This window comes from Solea solea, chromosome 15 (assembly GCF_958295425.1).
Source record: "Solea solea chromosome 15, fSolSol10.1, whole genome shotgun sequence".
In the NCBI taxonomy this organism is placed as follows: domain Eukaryota; kingdom Metazoa; phylum Chordata; class Actinopteri; order Pleuronectiformes; family Soleidae; genus Solea; species Solea solea.
Window position 1 is genome coordinate 23,333,977 of NC_081148.1, and position 20,941 is coordinate 23,354,917.

The 20,941-nt window shown below is 35.9% G+C and overlaps 1 protein-coding gene across 5 annotated transcripts in view; it reads left to right on the forward strand.

Moving 5' to 3' along the window:
• The window catches only part of LOC131474277 (cGMP-dependent protein kinase 1), a 149,657-nt gene that overhangs the window by 124,396 nt on the left and 4,320 nt on the right, over positions 1 to 20,941 (forward strand). For all 5 annotated transcript variants that reach the window (XM_058652058.1, XM_058652057.1, XM_058652059.1 and 2 more), the window contains 6 exons: positions 223 to 312; positions 1,174 to 1,315; positions 2,082 to 2,245; positions 2,390 to 2,512; positions 2,614 to 2,676; positions 3,058 to 3,124. In XM_058652058.1, the coding sequence (XP_058508041.1) occupies positions 223 to 312; positions 1,174 to 1,315; positions 2,082 to 2,245; positions 2,390 to 2,512; positions 2,614 to 2,676; positions 3,058 to 3,124 (649 nt within the window). The remainder of the gene's footprint in view (positions 1 to 222; positions 313 to 1,173; positions 1,316 to 2,081; positions 2,246 to 2,389; positions 2,513 to 2,613; positions 2,677 to 3,057; positions 3,125 to 20,941) is intronic.

Here is a 20,941-nt window from a genome sequence, read left to right on the forward strand (position 1 = left end):
TATTTTGTTATCTTATTACACAAAACAATCAATGAATAGTTCAAAGTTGCACCCTTTGTTTATCCTGTGAAATAATACAGGCAGAAAAAGACCCAGAAAGATCAGAACATAATCTGATGATACAATCATTATTTAAAAACATAATTAATGGAAATGAATGTACATGTTTTTCGGCAGCTTCACACCTTTGAGACCCTGCTTTTTCTTCCCTGTTGTTACCAGACTCTATAGAACCTTCAAGGACAGCAAGTATCTGTACATGCTGATGGAAGCGTGTTTAGGAGGGGAACTGTGGACCATTCTGAGAGACAGGTGAGCGCCATCTCACCACGTTTCATTCTGTTTCTGCTCTGGATACACACACACAGGCTGAGTACTACAATTCATTCAAAGCAGACTAACCAGTTTAACCAGATTGACAACAATAATCCAAATGTAAATGTTAAATTTAAATGTCAAATGTTAATCTGCCACTCACAGTTTCACTGTTTATTTAAATTTAACATTTAGATTAAAATATTTGGATTTAACATTCAGTTGTAAAGTAAAAACTGGACACAACTTAAGTTTAATTTTGATTTAGAACATTGTATTATCCAAACTCAAAAATGTATTTTTAATTTTGCAAATATTGCTGTGCATACATATATATATATATATATACATATATATGTATACATATATATATATATATATATGTATATATATATGTATATATATATGTATATATATATATGTATATATATATATATGCTATATACATTTTGCCACATTTATCTCCAAATAATGACAAAAAAAATGCTGGTAGATGATCTGAGTCATTTTTAACACATGAATGTTCAATACAAATGTTATACATAGATGTGAAAAGTGATTTCAATAAACTTGAACCATTTAATTTGTCATTCTTTGGAGTTAAAAGTTTCAAAATGTTGCTGTAAAATCCAGCACAAGCTATTTTACAACCAGTTTTTATTTCAACATGGATTTATGCAGCAGTATCTTAGATTTCCAGCTCTGTTTTGTATACGTTTAAAACACGACAGAAGCCTCAGTTAGAACTGAATCTGATTTAACAGCAGATGTAATTATTGCACCGCCGCAGTTTTTCTGCTCATATCTCGTCAAGTTCACTCACAGTTCAGCTCTTTTCATCCCCACTGTGTTTTTCAGGGGTTCATTCGAGGACTCGACCACGAGGTTTTACACAGCGTGCGTCGTCGAGGCCTTTGCTTACCTGCATTCCAAAGGAATCATCTACAGAGACCTCAAACCAGAGAACCTTATACTGGATCACAGGGGCTACGCCAAACTGGTAAGACGTCAACGTGGAACCCTCAATCCATAGAATATCTTAGTTTTTCTGATAAATAGAAAATATATACATGATATTTGACACTATACTAATGACATCATTTAAAAACATCAAGTAAAAAGTGTAATATTAAAGCCATTTTATCTTTTTACAACCCGGTTATAGACTACAATGAATAAACTTCAAGTTTATGATATGATACTATACAAACGACGACTTCCTGTGATTTTTGATAGGCAGAACTTTGATGAATGAATGAATGGGAGTGGCTCAGATGTGTCTTTTGCATTTTTTTTTAATGTATAGCTAGTTGTTGCTGTTTTTGTTCTTGCTGACTTCCATACCCTAGCTTTAATAAACAATTACACTTTTTCAGCTTCACAATTCTGCTGGTGTCTCTAAAATCACAGTATTTGATGGATTTGATGATGAGATTGAGTCTTCGCCTGTTACAGCCCACTAACAGCTTTCATTTCTTTTCAATTGCATCTAAAAACCCTTGTTTTTTGAAATATTATGAAATGTTTTGGGAATTAGACTCTGTTTATGTTTGTTTTTATGTGTTTTATTGGTTTTGTTCTGTCTCTCTGTGAAAATGTCCTGGTTTAAACCACCCTTGTTTTCCTACTTCCACAACTATATCAATAAATGTCATTATTTTATGTGCAATAAAACAGGCAAAAAATGCGACATATATAATAATTTTTTAAGTTCCTGTTTAACTCGACACAAGGGATCAGAGCAAAAATGTTTTGTTTTTCTTGAGGTGGACTTTGGTTTCGCCAAGAAGATCGGGTTTGGGAAGAAGACATGGACTTTCTGTGGAACGCCGGAGTATGTAGCACCTGAAATTATCCTGAACAAGGGCCACGACATCTCAGCCGACTACTGGTCCCTAGGGATCCTCATGTTTGAGCTCCTAACTGGCAGGTACACACAAGCCCAGGCATTTTTACCCATGACACCAAATTTGTGCTTCAATAAATGAAGTTGATGTTGAACTGAGAATTTCCTGAAAACAAATGACAAGTTCATATTGAATTATTGTTTGTCTGATGTGTCTCTGTAATGCAGCCCTCCATTCTCGGGCCCCGACCCAATGAAAACATACAACATCATCCTGAGAGGCATTGACATGATTGAATTTCCAAAGAAAATAACCAAAAATGCTGGCAACCTAATCAAAAAGCTATGCAGGTGAGCATTGGCGCCTCCAGCTGTTGAGTTTTTATAAACGTTTGTTGAAGCGTTTAAGTGGATCTACGTGCTGAGCCGTCGTGTCTTCTACTCTCCTGCAGGGATAATCCTTCTGAACGACTGGGAAACTTGAAAAACGGTGTCAAAGACATCCAAAAGCACAAGTGAGTGATCTGACAAATAAATATCATTCTGTAATTACATTATCAGTATGGTATTGTATATTATTATTGTACCATATTAACTATTTATATACTAATAATAATAATATGGTGATAATTTTTGACAGGAAAGTTATTATTTAAGAAATAACCATGTAACAACCATGTAATAGCTCTGTAATAACTGTAATAATAAGAAAATGTAGTAATATTATAATAAGGTTATTATCAGTATTGACCCTATCACAATTTAATACCTGTATATTTTATAATTATTAAGAGTATTACTGTGATAATATCTCCTTACCTGTATTATTATTTGTATCAGAGGTGAGATTGTTTTCCCATAACCCCCTTATTACAACGTTGTTCTCCTTTTTTTAGATGGTTTGAAGGCTTTAACTGGGAGGGTTTGAAGAAAGGGACGTTGACTCCTCCTATTATCCCGAATGTAAGTGCACGTCACATGTATTATCGCTTATTTTTTTTATTGTACATCTCTACATTTTCAAAATCCAGTCATCATGCTTTTTACTCACGCCACGGAGTGGGAGTGAAGTATTGTTTTTGGTGCCTCTGTCTGTGTGTCTCTCTGTGCTTGTGCAATTGCTTGGAATATGCGCAACAGAAACCTGTTAGACACACACATCAGGCACATGTTTATGTACATTGGCCAAGAATTTTGACCCTGAAGTGGATTTGAACAGGCAACCTTGTGATCTGAAGTGATAGTATATCATCCAACATGTGACGATAAAATCTTAGTATGTCGTCCAAAATGTGATGAAAAAGTCATAGGTTAGTATGTCGTCCAAAATGTGACATAAAAGTCATAGGTTAGTATGTGGTCCAAAACGTGAGAAACAAGTCATACTATATGTCGCCTCCCAGACAAGTTGTAAAGGAGCTCCAGTGGCCTAATGGGTAAGGTATTGGCCTCATAAGTCTGGGGTTGTGGCTTCAAGTCCTATCACGGGTCATACATTATTATGTTGTCCAAAAAGTCATCGTATAGTATTTCGTCCAAAATGTGACAAAAAAGTCATACTATAGTATGTTGTCCAAAATGTGGCAAAAAGTCATAGGTTACTATGTCGTCCGAAATTTGACAAAAAAGTAATGGGTTAGTATGTCGTCCGAAATGTGAAAAAAAAGTCATAGGTTAGTATGTCGTCCAAAATGTGACAAAAAAGTCATAGGTTAGTATGTCGTCCAAAATGTGACATAAAAGTCATAGGTTAGTATGTCGTCCGAAATGTGACAAAAAAGTCATGGGTTAGTATGTCGTCCAAAATGTGACTAAAAAAGTCATAGGTTAGTACGTCGTCCAAAACTTGACAAAAAAGTCATAGGTTAGTATGTCGTCCAAAATGTGGCAAAAAAGGCATAGGTTAGTATGTCGTCCAAAATGTGACAAAAAAGTCATGGGTTAGTATGTCGTCCAAAACGTGAAAAAAAAGTCATAGGTTAGTATGTCGTCCAAAACATGACAAAAAATTCATAGGTTAGTATGTCGTCCGAAATGTGACAAAAAAGTCATAGGTTAGTATGTCGTCCAAAACTTGACAAAAAAGTCATAGGTTAGTATGTCGTCCAAAACTTGACAAAAAAGTCATAGGTTAGTATGTCGTCCACAATGTGGCAAAAAAGTCATAGGTTAGTATGTCGTCCACAATGTGACAAAAAAGTCATAGGTTAGTACGTCGTCCAAAATGTGACAAAAAAGTCATAGGTTAGTATGTCGTCCAAAATGTGACGAAAAAGTCATAGGTTAGTAAATCGTCCAAAACGTGACAAAAAAGTCATAGGTTAGTATGTCGTCCACAATGTGACAAAAAAGTCATGGGTTAGTATGTCGTCCAAAATGTGACAAAAAAGTCATACTATAGTATGCCGTCCAAAATGTGACAAAAAAGTCATAGGTTAGTATGTCGTCCAAAACCAGACAAAAAAGTCATAGGTTAGTATGTCGTCCAAAAAGTCATAGGTTAGTATGTCGTCCACAATGTGACAAAAAAGTCATAGGTTAGTATGTCGTCCAAAACATGACAAAAAAGTCATAGGTTAGTATGTCGTCCAAAATGTGACGAAAAAGTCATACTATAGTATGTTGTCCAAAATGTGACAAAAAAGTCATAGGTTAGTATGTCGTCCAAAATGTGACGAAAAAGTCATACTATAGTATGTTGTCCAAAATGTGACAAAAAAGTCATAGGTTAGTATGTCGTCCAAAACATGAAAAAAAGTCATAGGTTAGTATGTCGTCCAAAATGAGACAAAAAAGTCATAGGTTAGTATGTCGTCCAAAACGTGACAAAAAAGTCATAGGTTAGTATGTCTTCCAAAAAGTCACCAAAAAGTCATAGGTTAGTATGTCGTCCAAAACCAGACAAAAAAGTCATAGGTTAGTATGTCGTCCAAAAAGTCACCAAAAAGTCATAGGTTAGTATGTCATCCAAAATGTGACAAAAAAGTCATAGGTTAGTATGTCGTCCAAAATGTGACAAACAAGTCATACTATACGTCGCCTCCCAGACAAGTTTTAAAGGAGCTCCAGTGGCCTAATGGGTAAGGCATTGGCCTCATAAGTCTGGGGTTGTGGGTTCAAGGCCTATCAAGGGTCATACATTATTATGTTGTCCAAAAAGTCATCGGTTAGTATGTCATCCAAAATGTGGCAAAAAAGTCATAGGTTGGTATGTCGTCCAAAATGTGACAAAAAAGTCATAGGTTAGTATGTCGTCCAAAACGTGACAAAAAATTCAAAGGTTAGTATGTCGTCCAAAACCTGACAAAAAAGTCATAGGTTAGTATGTCGTCCAAAATGAGACAAAAAAGTCATAGGTTAGTATGTCGTCCAAAATGTGACAAAAAAGTCATAGGTTAGTATGTCGTCCAAAATGTGACAAAAAAGTCATAGGTTAGTATGTCGTCCAAAATGAGACAAAAAAGTCATAGGTTAGTATGTCGTCCAAAATGTGGCAAAAAAGTCATAGGTTAGTATGTCGTCCAAAATGTGACAAAAAAGTCATAGGTTAGTATGTCGTCCAAAATGTGACGAAAAAGTCATAGGTTAGTATGTTGTCCAAAATGTGACAAAAAAGTCATAGGTTAGTATGTCGTCCAAAATGTGACGAAAAAGTCATAGGTTAGTATGTCGTCCAAAACGTGACAAAAAAGTCATAGGTTAGTATGTCGTCCAAAACGTGACAAAAAAGTCATAGGTTAGTATGTCTTCCACAATGTGACAAAAAAGTCATAGGTTAGTATGTCGTCCAAAATGTGACAAACAAGTCATACTATATGTCGCCTCCCAGACAAGTTGTAAAGGAGCTCCAGTGGCCTAATAGGTAAGGCATTTGCCTCATAAGTCTGGGGTTGTGGTTTCAAGGCCTATCAAGGGTCATACATTATTATGTTGTCCGAAAAGTCATCAGTTAGTATTTCGTCCAAAATGTGACAAAAAAGTCATACTATAGTATGTTGTCCAATATGTGACAAAAAAGTCATAGGTTAGTATGTCGTCCAAAACGTGAAAAAAAAGTCATAGGTTAGTATGTTGTCCAAAATGAGACAAAAAAGTCATAGGTTAGTATGTCGTCCAAAATGTGGTAAAAAAGTCATAGGTTAGTATGTCGTCCAAAATGTGACAAAAAAGTCATAGGTTAGTATGTCGTCCAAAATGAGACAAAAAAGTCATAGGTTAGTATGTCGTCCAAAATGTGGCAAAAAAGTCATAGGTTAGTATGTCGTCCGAAATGTGACAAAAAAGTCATAGGTTAGTATGTAGTCCAAAATGTGGCAAAAAAGTCATAGGTTAGTATGTCGTCCAAAATGTGACGAAAAAGTCATAGGTTAGTATTTCGTCCAAAACGTGACAAAAAAGTCATAGGTTAGTATGTCGTCCAAAACGTGACGAAAAAGTCATACTATAGTATGTTGTCCAAAATGTGACAAAAAAGTCATAGGTTAGTATGTCGTCCAAAACGTGAAAAAAGGTCATAGGTTAGTATGTCGTCCAAAATGAGACAAAAAAGTCATAGGTTAGTATGTCGTCCAAAACGTGACAAAAAAGTCATAGGTTAGTATGTCTTCCAAAAAGTCACCAAAAAGTCATAGGTTAGTATGTCGTCCAAAACCAGACAAAAAAGTCATAGGTTAGTATGTCGTCCAAAATGTGACAAAAAAGTCATAGGTTAGTATGTCGTCCAAAATGTGACAAAAAAGTCATAGGTTAGTATGTCGTCCAAAATGTGACAAACAAGTCATACTATATGTCGCCTCCCAGACAAGTTTTAAAGGAGCTCCAGTGGCCTAATGGGTAAGGCATTGGCCTCATAAGTCTGGGGTTGTGGGTTCAAGGCCTATCAAGGGTCATACATTATTATGTTGTCCAAAAAGTCATCGGTTAGTATGTCATCCAAAACGTGACAAAAAATTCAAAGGTTAGTATGTCGTCCAAAACGTGACAAAAAAGTCATAGGTTAGTATGTCGTCCAAAATGAGACAAAAAAGTCATAGGTTAGTATGTCGTCCAAAACTTGACAAAAAATTCAAAGGTTAGTATGTCGTCCAAAACGTGACAAAAAAGTCATAGGTTAGTATGTCGTCCAAAATGAGACAAAAAAGTCATAGGTTAGTATGTCGTCCAAAATGTGACAAAAAAGTCATAGGTTAGTATGTCGTCCAAAATGTGACAAAAAAGTCATAGGTTAGTATGTCGTCCAAAATGTGACAAAAAAGTCATAGGTTAGTATGTCGTCCAAAATGTGGCAAAAAGTCATAGGTTAGTATGTCGTCCAAAATGTGACGAAAAAGTCATAGGTTAGTATGTCGTCCAAAATGTGACGAAAAAGTCATAGGTTAGTATGTCGTACAAAACGTGACAAAAAAGTCATAGGTTAGTATGTCGTCCAAAACGTGACAAAAAAGTCATAGGTTAGTATGTCTTCCACAATGTGACAAAAAAGTCATAGGTTAGTATGCCGTCCAAAATGTGACAAAAAAGTCATAGGTTAGTGTGTCGTCCAAAACGTGACAAAAAATTCATAGGTTAGTATGTCGTCCAAAATGTGACAAAAAAGTCATAGGTTAGTATGTCGTCCAAAACTTGACAAGAAAGTCATAGGTTAGTATGTCGTCCAAAACCAGACAAAAAAGTCATAGGTTAGTATGTCGTCCAAAAAGTCACCAAAAAGTCATAGGTTAGTATGTCGCCAAAATGTGACAAAAAAGTCATAGGTTAGTATGTCGTCCAAAATGTGACAAACAAGTCATACTATATGTCGCCTCCCAGACAAGTTGTAAAGGAGCTCCAGTGGCCTAATGGGTAAGGCATTTGCCTCATAAGTCTGGGGTTGTGGGTTCAAGGGTCATACATTATTATGTTGTCCGAAAAGTCATCAGTTAGTATTTCGTCCAAAATGTGACAAAAAAGTCATACTATAGTATGTTGTCCAAAATGTGACAAAAAAGTCATACTATAGTATGTTGTCCAAAATGTGACAAAAAAGTCATAGGTTAGTATGTCGTCCAAAACGTGAAAAAAAAGTCATAGGTTAGTATGTTGTCCAAAATGAGACAAAAAAGTCATAGGTTAGTATGTCGTCCAAAATGTGGTAAAAAAGTCATAGGTTAGTATGTCGTCCAAAATGTGACAAAAAAGTCATAGGTTAGTATGTCGTCCAAAATGAGACAAAAAAGTCATAGGTTAGTATGTCGTCCAAAATGTGGCAAAAAAGTCATAGGTTAGTATGTCGTCCGAAATGTGACAAAAAAGTCATAGGTTAGTATGTCGTCCAAAATGTGGCAAAAAAGTCATAGGTTAGTATGTCGTCCAAAATGTGACAAAAAAGTCATAGGTTAGTATGTCGTCCAAAATGTGGCAAAAAGTCATAGGTTAGTATGTCGTCCAAAATGTGACGAAAAAGTCATAGGTTAGTATGTCGTCCAAAATGTGACGAAAAAGTCATAGGTTAGTATGTCGTACAAAACGTGACAAAAAAGTCATAGGTTAGTATGTCGTCCAAAACGTGACAAAAAAGTCATAGGTTAGTATGTCTTCCACAATGTGACAAAAAAGTCATAGGTTAGTATGCCGTCCAAAATGTGACAAAAAAGTCATAGGTTAGTGTGTCGTCCAAAACGTGACAAAAAATTCATAGGTTAGTATGTCGTCCAAAATGTGACAAAAAAGTCATAGGTTAGTATGTCGTCCAAAACTTGACAAGAAAGTCATAGGTTAGTATGTCGTCCAAAACCAGACAAAAAAGTCATAGGTTAGTATGTCGTCCAAAAAGTCACCAAAAAGTCATAGGTTAGTATGTCGCCAAAATGTGACAAAAAAGTCATAGGTTAGTATGTCGTCCAAAATGTGACAAACAAGTCATACTATATGTCGCCTCCCAGACAAGTTGTAAAGGAGCTCCAGTGGCCTAATGGGTAAGGCATTTGCCTCATAAGTCTGGGGTTGTGGGTTCAAGGCCTATCAAGGGTCATACATTATTATGTTGTCCAAAAAGTCATCAGTTAGTATTTCGTCCAAAATGTGACAAAAAAGTCATACTATAGTATGTTGTCCAAAATGTGACAAAAAAGTCATAGGTTAGTATGTCGTCCAAAACGTGAAAAAAAAGTCATAGGTTAGTATGTTGTCCAAAATGAGACAAAAAAGTCATAGGTTAGTATGTCGTCCAAAATGTGGTAAAAAAGTCATAGGTTAGTATGTCGTCCAAAATGTGACAAAAAAGTCATAGGTTAGTATGTCGTCCAAAATGAGACAAAAAAGTCATAGGTTAGTATGTCGTCCAAAATGTGGCAAAAAAGTCATAGGTTAGTATGTCGTCCGAAATGTGACAAAAAAGTCATAGGTTAGTATGTAGTCCAAAATGTGGCAAAAAAGTCATAGGTTAGTATGTCGTCCAAAATGTGACAAAAAAGTCATAGGTTAGTATGTCGTCCAAAATGTGACGAAAAAGTCATAGGTTAGTATTTCGTCCAAAACGTGACAAAAAAGTCATAGGTTAGTATGTCGTCCAAAACGTGACGAAAAAGTCATACTATAGTATGTTGTCCAAAATGTGACAAAAAAGTCATAGGTTAGTATGTCGTCCAAAACGTGAAAAAAAGTCATAGGTTAGTATGTCGTCCAAAATGAGACAAAAAAGTCATAGGTTAGTATGTCGTCCAAAACGTGACAAAAAAGTCATAGGTTAGTATGTCTTCCAAAAAGTCACCAAAAAGTCATAGGTTAGTATGTCGTCCAAAACCAGACAAAAAAGTCATAGGTTAGTATGTCGTCCAAAAAGTCACAAAAAAGTCATAGGTTAGTATGTCATCCAAAATGTGACAAAAAAGTCATAGGTTAGTATGTCGTCCAAAATGTGACAAACAAGTCATACTATATGTCGCCTCCCAGACAAGTTTTAAAGGAGCTCCAGTGGCCTAATGGGTAAGGCATTGGCCTCATAAGTCTGGGGTTGTGGGTTCAAGGCCTATCAAGGGTCATACATTATTATGTTGTCCAAAAAGTCATCGGTTAGTATGTCATCCAAAACGTGACAAAAAATTCAAAGGTTAGTATGTCGTCCAAAACGTGACAAAAAAGTCATAGGTTAGTATGTCGTCCAAAATGAGACAAAAAAGTCATAGGTTAGTATGTCGTCCAAAACGTGACAAAAAATTCAAAGGTTAGTATGTCGTCCAAAACGTGACAAAAAAGTCATAGGTTAGTATGTCGTCCAAAATGAGACAAAAAAGTCATAGGTTAGTATGTCGTCCAAAATGTGACAAAAAAGTCATAGGTTAGTATGTCGTCCAAAATGTGACAAAAAAGTCATAGGTTAGTATGTCGTCCAAAATGAGACAAAAAAGTCATAGGTTAGTATGTCGTCCAAAATGTGGCAAAAAAGTCATAGGTTAGTATGTCGTCCAAAATGTGACAAAAAAGTCATAGGTTAGTATGTCGTCCAAAATGTGACGAAAAAGTCATAGGTTAGTATGTCGTCCAAAACGTGACAAAAAAGTCATAGGTTAGTATGTCGTCCAAAACGTGACAAAAAAGTCATAGGTTAGTATGTCTTCCACAATGTGACAAAAAAGTCATAGGTTAGTATGTCGTCCAAAACGTGACAAAAAATTCATAGGTTAGTATGTCGTCCAAAATGTGACAAAAAAGTCATAGGTTAGTATGTCGTCCAAAACTTGACAAGAAAGTCATAGGTTAGTATGTCGTCCAAAATGAGACAAAAAAGTCATAGGTTAGTATGTCGTCCAAAACGTGACAAAAAAGTCATAGGTTAGTATGTCTTCCAAAAAGTCACCAAAAAGTCATAGGTTAGTATGTCGTCCAAAACCAGACAAAAAAGTCATAGGTTAGTATGTCGTCCAAAAAGTCACAAAAAAGTCATAGGTTAGTATGTCATCCAAAATGTGACAAAAAAGTCATAGGTTAGTATGTCGTCCAAAATGTGACAAACAAGTCATACTATATGTCGCCTCCCAGACAAGTTTTAAAGGAGCTCCAGTGGCCTAATGGGTAAGGCATTGGCCTCATAAGTCTGGGGTTGTGGGTTCAAGGCCTATCAAGGGTCATACATTATTATGTTGTCCAAAAAGTCATCGGTTAGTATGTCATCCAAAACGTGACAAAAAATTCAAAGGTTAGTATGTCGTCCAAAACGTGACAAAAAAGTCATAGGTTAGTATGTCGTCCAAAATGAGACAAAAAAGTCATAGGTTAGTATGTCGTCCAAAACGTGACAAAAAATTCAAAGGTTAGTATGTCGTCCAAAACGTGACAAAAAAGTCATAGGTTAGTATGTCGTCCAAAATGAGACAAAAAAGTCATAGGTTAGTATGTCGTCCAAAATGTGACAAAAAAGTCATAGGTTAGTATGTCGTCCAAAATGTGACAAAAAAGTCATAGGTTAGTATGTCGTCCAAAATGAGACAAAAAAGTCATAGGTTAGTATGTCGTCCAAAATGTGGCAAAAAAGTCATAGGTTAGTATGTCGTCCAAAATGTGACAAAAAAGTCATAGGTTAGTATGTCGTCCAAAATGTGACGAAAAAGTCATAGGTTAGTATGTCGTCCAAAACGTGACAAAAAAGTCATAGGTTAGTATGTCGTCCAAAACGTGACAAAAAAGTCATAGGTTAGTATGTCTTCCACAATGTGACAAAAAAGTCATAGGTTAGTATGTCGTCCAAAACGTGACAAAAAATTCATAGGTTAGTATGTCGTCCAAAATGTGACAAAAAAGTCATAGGTTAGTATGTCGTCCAAAACTTGACAAGAAAGTCATAGGTTAGTATGTCGTCCAAAACCAGACAAAAAAGTCATAGGTTAGTATGTCGTCCAAAAAGTCACCAAAAAGTCATAGGTTAGTATGTCGTCCAAAATGTGACAAAAAAGTCATAGGTTAGTATGTCGTCCAAAATGTGACAAACAAGTCATACTATATGTCGCCTCCCAGACAAGTTGTAAAGGAGCTCCAGTGGCCTAATGGGTAAGGCATTTGCCTCATAAGTCTGGGGTTGTGGGTTCAAGGCCTATCAAGGGTCATACATTATTATGTTGTCCGAAAAGTCATCAGTTAGTATTTCGTCCAAACTGTGACAAAAAAGTCATACTATAGTATGTTGTCCAAAATGTGACAAAAAAGTCATAGGTTAGTATGTCGTCCAAAACGTGAAAAAAAAGTCATAGGTTAGTATGTTGTCCAAAATTAGACAAAAAAGTCATAGGTTAGTATGTTGTCCAAAATGTGGTAAAAAAGTCATAGGTTAGTATGTCGTCCAAAATGTGACAAAAAAGTCATAGGTTAGTATGTCGTCCAAAATGAGACAAAAAAGTCATAGGTTAGTATGTCGTCCAAAACGTGACAAAAAAGTCATACTATAGTATGTTGTCCAAAACGTGACAAAAAAGTCATAGGTTATTATGTCGTCCAAAACGTGACAAAAAAGTCATAGGTTAGTATGTCGTCCAAAACCAGACAAAAAACTCATAGGTTAGTATGTCGTCCAAAACATGACAAAAAAGTCATAGGTTAGTATGTCGTCCAAAATGTGACAAAAAAGTCATCGGTTAGTATGTCATCCAAAATGTGGCAAAAAAGTCATAGGTTAGTATGTCGTCCAAAAAGTCACCAACAAGTCATAGGTTAGTATGTCGTCCAAAACGTGACAAAAAATTCATAGGTTAGTATGTCGTCCAAAACGTGACAAAAAAGTCATAGGTTAGTATGTCGTACAAAACGTGACAAAAAAGTCATAGGTTAGTATGTCGTCCAAAATGAGACAAAAAAGTCATAGGTTAGTATGTCGTCCAAAATGTGGCAAAAAAGTCATAGGTTAGTATGTCGTCCAAAATGTGACAAAAAAGTCATACTATAGTATGTTGTCCAAAACGTGACAAAAAAGTCATAGGTTAGTATGTCGTCCAAAAAGTCACCAACAAGTCATAGGTTAGTATGTCGTCCGAAATGTGACAAAAAAGTCATAGGTTAGTATGTCGTCCAAAAAGTCACCAACAAGTCATAGGTTAGTATGTCGTCCGAAATGTGACAAAAAAGTCATAGGTTAGTATGTCGTCCAAAATGTGACAAACAAGTCATACTATATGTCGCCTCCCAGACAAGTTGTAAAGGAGCTCCAGTGGCCTAATGGGTAAGGCATTGGCCTCATAAGTCTGGGGTTGTGGGTTCAAGGCCTATCAAGGGTCATATATATTATGTTGTCCAAAAAGTCATCAGTTAGTATTTCGTCCAAAATGTGACAAAAAAGTCATACTATAGTATGTTGTCCAAAATGTGACAAAAAAGTCATAGGTTAGTATGTCTTCCGAAAAGTGAAAAAAAAGTCATAGGTTAGTATGTCGTCCAAAATGTGGCAAAAAAGTCATAGGTTAGTATGTTGTCCAAAATGTGACAAAAAAGTCATAGGTTAGTATGTCGTCCAAAATGTGGCAAAAAAGTCATAGGTTAGTATGTCGTCCGAAATGTGACAAAAAAGTCATAGGTTAGTATGTCGTCCAAAATGTGGCAAAAAAGTCATAGGTTAGTATGTCGTCCGAAATGTGACAAAAAAGTCATAGGTTGGTGTGTTGTCCAAAATGTGACAAAAAAGTCATAGGTTAGTATGTCGTCCAAAATGTGACAAAAAATTCATAGGTTAGTATGTTGTCCAAAACGTGACAAAAAAGTCATAGGTTAGTATGTCGTCCAAAATGAGATAAAAAAGTCATAGGTTAGTATGTCGTCCAAAACGTGACAAAAAATTCATAGGTTAGTATGTCGTCCAAAATGAGACAAAAAAGTCATAGGTTAGTATGTCGTCCAAAATGTGGCAAAAAAGTCATAGGTTAGTATGTCGTCCGAAATGTGGCAAAAAAGTCATATGTTAGTATGTCGTCCGAAATGTGACAAAAAAGTCATAGGTTAGTATGTCGTCCAAAATGTGGCAAAAAAGTCATAGGTTAGTATGTCGTCCAAAATGTGACAAAAAAGTCATACTATAGTATGTTGTCCAAAACGTGACAAAAAAGTCATAGGTTAGTATGTCGTCCAAAAAGTCACTAACAAGTCATAGGTTAGTATGTCGTCCAAAACTTGACAAAAAAGTCATAGGTTAGTATGTCGTCCACAATGTGGCAAAAAAGTCATAGGTTAGTATGTCGTCCACAATGTGACAAAAAAGTCATAGGTTAGTATGTCGTCCAAAATGTGACAAAAAAGTCTTAGGTTAGTATGTCGTCCAAAACGTGAAAAAAAAGTCATAGGTAAGTATGTCGTCCAAAACGTGACAAAAAAGTCATAGGTTAGTATGTCGTCCAAAATGTGACAAAAAAGTCATAGGTTAGTATGTCGTCCAAAACGTGACAAAAAAGTCATAGCTTAGTATGTCGTCCAAAACATGACAAAAAAGTCATACTATAGTATGTTGTCCACAATGTGACAAAAAAGTCATAGGTTAGTATGTCGTCCAAAATGTGACGAAAAAGTCATAGGTTATTATGTCGTCCAAAACGTGACAAAAAAGTCATAGGTTAGTATGTCGTCCAAAACCAGACAAAAAACTCATAGGTAAGTATGTCGTCCAAAACATGACAAAAAAGTCATACTATAGTATGTTGTCCAAAATGTGACAAAAAAGTCATAGGTTAGTATGTCGTCCAAAATGTGACAAAAAAGTCATAGGTTAGTATGTCGTCCAAAACGTGACAAAAAAGTCATAGGTTAGTATGTCTTCCAAAAAGTCACCAAAAAGTCATAGGTTAGTATGTCGTCCAAAACGTGACAAAAAAGTCATAGGTTAGTATGTCGTCCAAAATGTGACAAAAAAGTCATAGGTTAGTATGTCGTCCAAAACGTGACAAAAAAGTCATAGCTTAGTATGTCGTCCAAAACATGACAAAAAAGTCATACTATAGTATGTTGTCCAAAATGTGACAAAAAAGTCATAGGTTAGTATGTCGTCCGAAATGTGACAAAAAAGTCATAGGTTAATATGTCGTCCAAAATGTGACAAAAAAGTCATAGTTTAGTATGTCGTCCAAAATGTGACAAAAAAGTCATAGGTTAGTATGTCGTCCAAAATGTGACAGAAAAGTCATAGGTTAGTATGTCGTCCGAAATGTGGCAAAAAAGTCATAGCTTAGTATGTTGTCCAAAATGTGGCAAAAAAGTCATAGGTTAGTATGTCGTCCGAAATGTGGCAAAAAAGTCATAGGTTAGTATGTCGTCCGAAATGTGACAAAAAAGTCCTAGGTTAGTATGTCGTCCAAAATGTGGCAAAAAAGTCATAGGTTAGTATGTCGTCCGAAATGTGACAAAAAAGTCATAGGTTAGTATGTCGTCCGAAATGTGACAAAAAAGTCATAGGTTAGTATGTCGTCCAAAACGTGACAAAAAAGTCATAGCTTAGTATGTCGTCCAAAACATGACAAAAAAGTCATACTATAGTATGTTGTCCACAATGTGACAAAAAAGTCATAGGTTAGTATGTCGTCCAAAATGTGACAAAAAAGTCATAGGTTAGTATGTCGTCCAAAATTTGACGAAAAAGTCATAGGTTATTATGTCGTCCAAAACGTGACAAAAAAGTCATAGGTTAGTATGTCGTCCAAAACCAGACAAAAAACTCATAGGTAAGTATGTCGTCCAAAACATGACAAAAAAGTCATACTATAGTATGTCGTCCAAAACGTGACAAAAAAGTCATAGGTTAGTATGTCTTCCAAAAAGTCACCAAAAAGTCATAGGTTAGTATGTCGTCCAAAATGTGACAAAAAAGTCATAGGTTAGTATGTCGTCCAAAACGTGACAAAAAAGTCATAGCTTAGTATGTCGTCCAAAACATGACAAAAAAGTCATACTATAGTATGTTGTCCAAAATGTGACAAAAAAGTCATAGGTTAGTATGTCGTCCGAAATGTGACAAAAAGGTCATAGGTTCGTATGTCGTCCAAAATGTGACAAAAAAGTCATAGTTTAGTATGTCGTCCAAAATGTGACAAAAAAGTCATAGGTTAGTATGTCGTCCAAAATGTGACAGAAAAGTCATAGGTTAGTATGTCGTCCGAAATGTGGCAAAAAAGTCATAGCTTAGTATGTCGTCCAAAATGTGGCAAAAAAGTCATAGGTTAGTATGTCGTCCGAAATGTGGCAAAAAAGTCATAGGTTAGTATGTCGTCCGAAATGTGACAAAAAAGTCCTAGGTTAGTATGTCGTCCAAAATGTGGCAAAAAAGTCATAGGTTAGTATGTCGTCCAAAAAGTCACCAACAAGTCATAGGTTAGTATGTCGTCCGAAATGTGACAAAAAAGTCATAGGTTAGTATGTCGTCCAAAATGTGGCAAAAAAGTCATAGGTTAGTATGTCGTCCGAAATGTGACAAAAAAGTCATAGGTTAGTATGTGGTCCAAAAAGTCACCAACAAGTCATAGGTTAGTATGTCGTCCAAAACTTGACCAAAAAGTCATAGGTTAGTATGTCGTCCACAATGTGACAAAAAGTCATAGGTTAGTATGTCGTCCAAAATGTGACGAAAAAGTCATACTATAGTATGCCGTCCAAAATGTGACAAAAAAGTCATAGGTTAGTATGTCGTCCAAAACCAGACAAAAAAGTCATAGGTTAGTATTTCGTCCAAAACGTGACAAATAAGTCATAGGTTAGTATGTCTTCCAAAAAGTCACAGGTTAGTATGTCGTCCAAAATGTGACAAAAAAGTCATAGGTTAGTATGTCGTCCAAAATGTGACAAAAAAGTCATAGGTTAGTATGTCGTCCAAAATGTGACAAAAAAGTCATAGGTTAGTATGTCGTCCAAAATGTGACAAAAAAAGTCATAGGTTAGTATGTCGTCCGAAATGTGACAAAAAAGTCATAGGTTAGTATGTCGTCCGAAATGTGACAAAAAAGTCATAGGTTAGTATGTCGTTCAAAATGTGACAAAAAAGTCATACTTTAGTATGTTGTCCAAAATGTGACAAAAAAGTCATAGGTTAGTATGTCGTCCAAAATGTGGCAAAAAAGTCATAGGTAAGTATGTCGTCCGAAATGTGACAAAAAAGTCATAGGTTAGTATGTCGTCCAAAAAGTCACCAACAAGTCATAGGTTAGTATGTCGTCCGAAATGTGACAAAAAAGTCATAGGTTAGTATGTCGTCCAAAATGTGGCAAAAAAGTCATAGGTTAGTATGTCGTCCGAAATGTGACAAAAAAGTCATAGGTTAGTATGTGGTCCAAAAAGTCACCAACAAGTCATAGGTTAGTATGTCGTCCAAAACTTGACCAAAAAGTCATAGGTTAGTATGTCGTCCACAATGTGACAAAAAAGTCATAGGTTAGTATGTCGTCCAAAATGTGACGAAAAAGTCATACTATAGTATGCCGTCCAAAATGTGACAAAAAAGTCATAGGTTAGTATGTCGTCCAAAACCAGACAAAAAAGTCATAGGTTAGTATTTCATCCAAAACCTGACAAATAAGTCATAGGTTAGTATGTCTTCCAAAAAGTCACCAAAAAGTCATAGGTTAGTATGTCGTCCAAAATGTGACAAAAAAGTCATAGGTTAGTATGTCGTCCAAAATGTGACAAAAAAGTCATAGGTTAGTATGTCGTCCAAAATGTGACAAAAAAGTCATAGGTTAGTATGTCGTCCAAAATGTGACAAAAAAAGTCATAGGTTAGTATGTCGTCCGAAATGTGACAAAAAAGTCATAGGTTAGTATGTCGTCCGAAATGTGACAAAAAAGTCATAGGTTAGTATGTCGTTCAAAATGTGACAAAAAAGTCATACTTTAGTATGTTGTCCAAAATGTGACAAAAAAGTCATAGGTTAGTATGTCGTCCAAAATGTGGCAAAAAAGTCATAGGTTAGTATGTCGTCTGAAATGTGACAAAAAAGTCATAGGTTAGTATGTCGTCCAAAAAGTCACCAACAAGTCATAGGTTAGTATGTCGTCCAAAACTTGACCAAAAAGTCATAGGTTAGTATGTCGTCCACAATGTGGCAAAAAAGTCATAGGTTAGTATGTCGTCCAAAATGTGGCAAAAAAGTCATAGGTTAGTATGTCGTCCGAAATGTGACGAAAAAGTCATAGGTTAGTATGTGGTCCAAAAAGTCACCAACGAGTCATAGGTTAGTATGTCGTCCAAAACTTGACCAAAAAGTCATAGGTTAGTATGTCGTCCACAATGTGACAAAAAAGTCATAGGTTAGTATGTCGTCCAAAATGTGACGAAAAAGTCATACTATAGTATGCCGTCCAAAATGTGACAAAAAAGTCATAGGTTAGTATGTCGTCCAAAACCAGACAAAAAAGTCATAGGTTAGTATTTCGTCCAAAACGTGACAAATAAGTCATAGGTTAGTATGTCTTCCAAAAAGTCACAGGTTAGTATGTCGTCCAAAATGTGACAAAAAAGTCATAGGTTAGTATGTCGTCCAAAATGTGACAAAAAAGTCATAGGTTAGTATGTCGTCCAAAATGTGACAAAAAAGTCATAGGTTAGTATGTCGTCCAAAATGTGACAAAAAAAGTCATAGGTTAGTATGTCGTCCGAAATGTGACAAAAAAGTCATAGGTTAGTATGTCGTCCGAAATGTGACAAAAAAGTCATAGGTTAGTATGTCGTTCAAAATGTGACAAAAAAGTCATACTTTAGTATGTTGTCCAAAATGTGACAAAAAAGTCATAGGTTAGTATGTCGTCCAAAATGTGGCAAAAAAGTCATAGGTTAGTATGTCGTCTGAAATGTGACAAAAAAGTCATAGGTTAGTATGTCGTCCAAAAAGTCACCAACAAGTCATAGGTTAGTATGTCGTCCAAAACTTGACCAAAAAGTCATAGGTTAGTATGTCGTCCACAATGTGGCAAAAAAGTCATAGGTTAGTATGTCGTCCACAATGTGACAAGAAAGTCATAGGTTAGTATGTCGTCCAAAATGTGGCAAAAAAGTCGTAGGTTAGTATGTCGTCCGAAATGTGACAAAAAAGTCATAGGTTAGTATGTCGTCCAAAATGTGGCAAAATAGTCATAGCTTAGTATGTCATCCAAAATGTGACAAAAAAGTCAGAGGTTAGTATGTCGTCCAAAATGTGACAAAAAAGTCAGAGGTTAGTATGTCTTCCAAAAAGTCACCAAAAAGTCATAGGTTAGTATGTCGTCAAAAATGTGACAAAAAAGTCATCGGTCAGTATGTCGTCCAAAATGAGACAAAAAAGTCATAGGTTAGTATGTCGTCCGAAATGTGGCAAAAAAGTCATAGGTTAGTATGTCGTCCGAAATGTGACAAAAAAGTCATAGGTTAGTATGTCGTCCAAAATGTGACAAAAAAGTCATAGGTTAGTATGTCGTCCGAAATGTGACAAAAAAGTCATAGGTTAGTATGTCGTCCAAAAAGTCACCAACAAGTCATATGTTAGTATGACGTCCAAAACGTGACGAAAAAGTCATAGGTTAGTATGTCGTCCAAAATGTGACAAAAAAGTCATAGGTTAGTATGTCGTCCAAAACTTGACAAAAAAGTCATAGGTAGTATGTCGTCCAAAATGTGACAAAAAAGTCATAGGTTAGTATGCCGTCCAAAAAGTCACCAACAAGTCATAGTTTAGTATGTCGTCCGAAATGTGACAAAAAAGTCATAGGTTAGTATGTCGTCCAAAATGTGGCAAAAAAGTCGTAGGTTAGTATGTCGTCCGAAATGTGACAAAAAAGTCATCGGTTAGTATGTCGTCCGAAATGTGACAAAAAAGTCATAGGTTAGTATGTCGTCCAAAATGTGACAAAAAAGTCATAGGTTAGTATGTCGTCCGAAATGTGACAAAAAAGTCATAGGTTAGTATGTCGTCCAAAAAGTCACCAACAAGTCATATGTTAGTATGACGTCCAAAACGTGACGAAAAAGTCATAGGTTAGTATGTCGTCCAAAATGTGACAAAAAAGTCATAGGTTAGTATGTCGTCCAAAACTTGACAAAAAAGTCATAGGTAGTATGTCGTCCAAAATGTGACAAAAAAGTCATAGGTTAGTATGCCGTCCAAAAAGTCACCAACAAGTCATAGTTTAGTATGTCGTCCGAAATGTGACAAAAAAGTCATAGGTTAGTATGTCGTCCAAAATGTGGCAAAAAAGTCGTAGGTTAGTATGTCGTCCGAAATGTGACAAAAAAGTCATCGGTTAGTATGTCGTCCAAAATGTGACGAAAAAGTCATAGGTTAGTATGTCGTCCAAAATGTGACAAAAAAGTCATAGGTTAGTATGTCGTCCAAAAAGTCACCAACAAGTCATAGTTTAGTATGTCGTCCGAAATGTGACAAAAAAGTCATAGGTTAGTATGTCGTCCGAAATGTGACAAAAAAGTCATCGGTTAGTATGTCGTCCAAAATGTGACGAAAAAGTCATAGGTTAGTATGTCGTCCAAAATGTGACAAAAAAGTCATCGGTTAGTATGTCGTCCAAAATGTGACGAAAAAGTCATAGGTTAGTATGTCGTCCGAAATGTGACAAAAAAGTCATCGGTTAGTATGTCGTCCAAAATGTGACGAAAAAGTCGTAGGTTAGTATGTCGTCCGAAATGTGACAAAAAAGTCATCGGTTAGTATGTCGTCCAAAATGTGACGAAAAAGTCATAGGTTAGTATGTCGTCCAAAATGTGACAAAAAAGTCATAGGTTAGTATGTCGTCCAAAATGTGACGAAAAAGTCATACTATAGTATGTTGTCCAAAATTTGACAAAAAGGTCATACTATAGTATGTC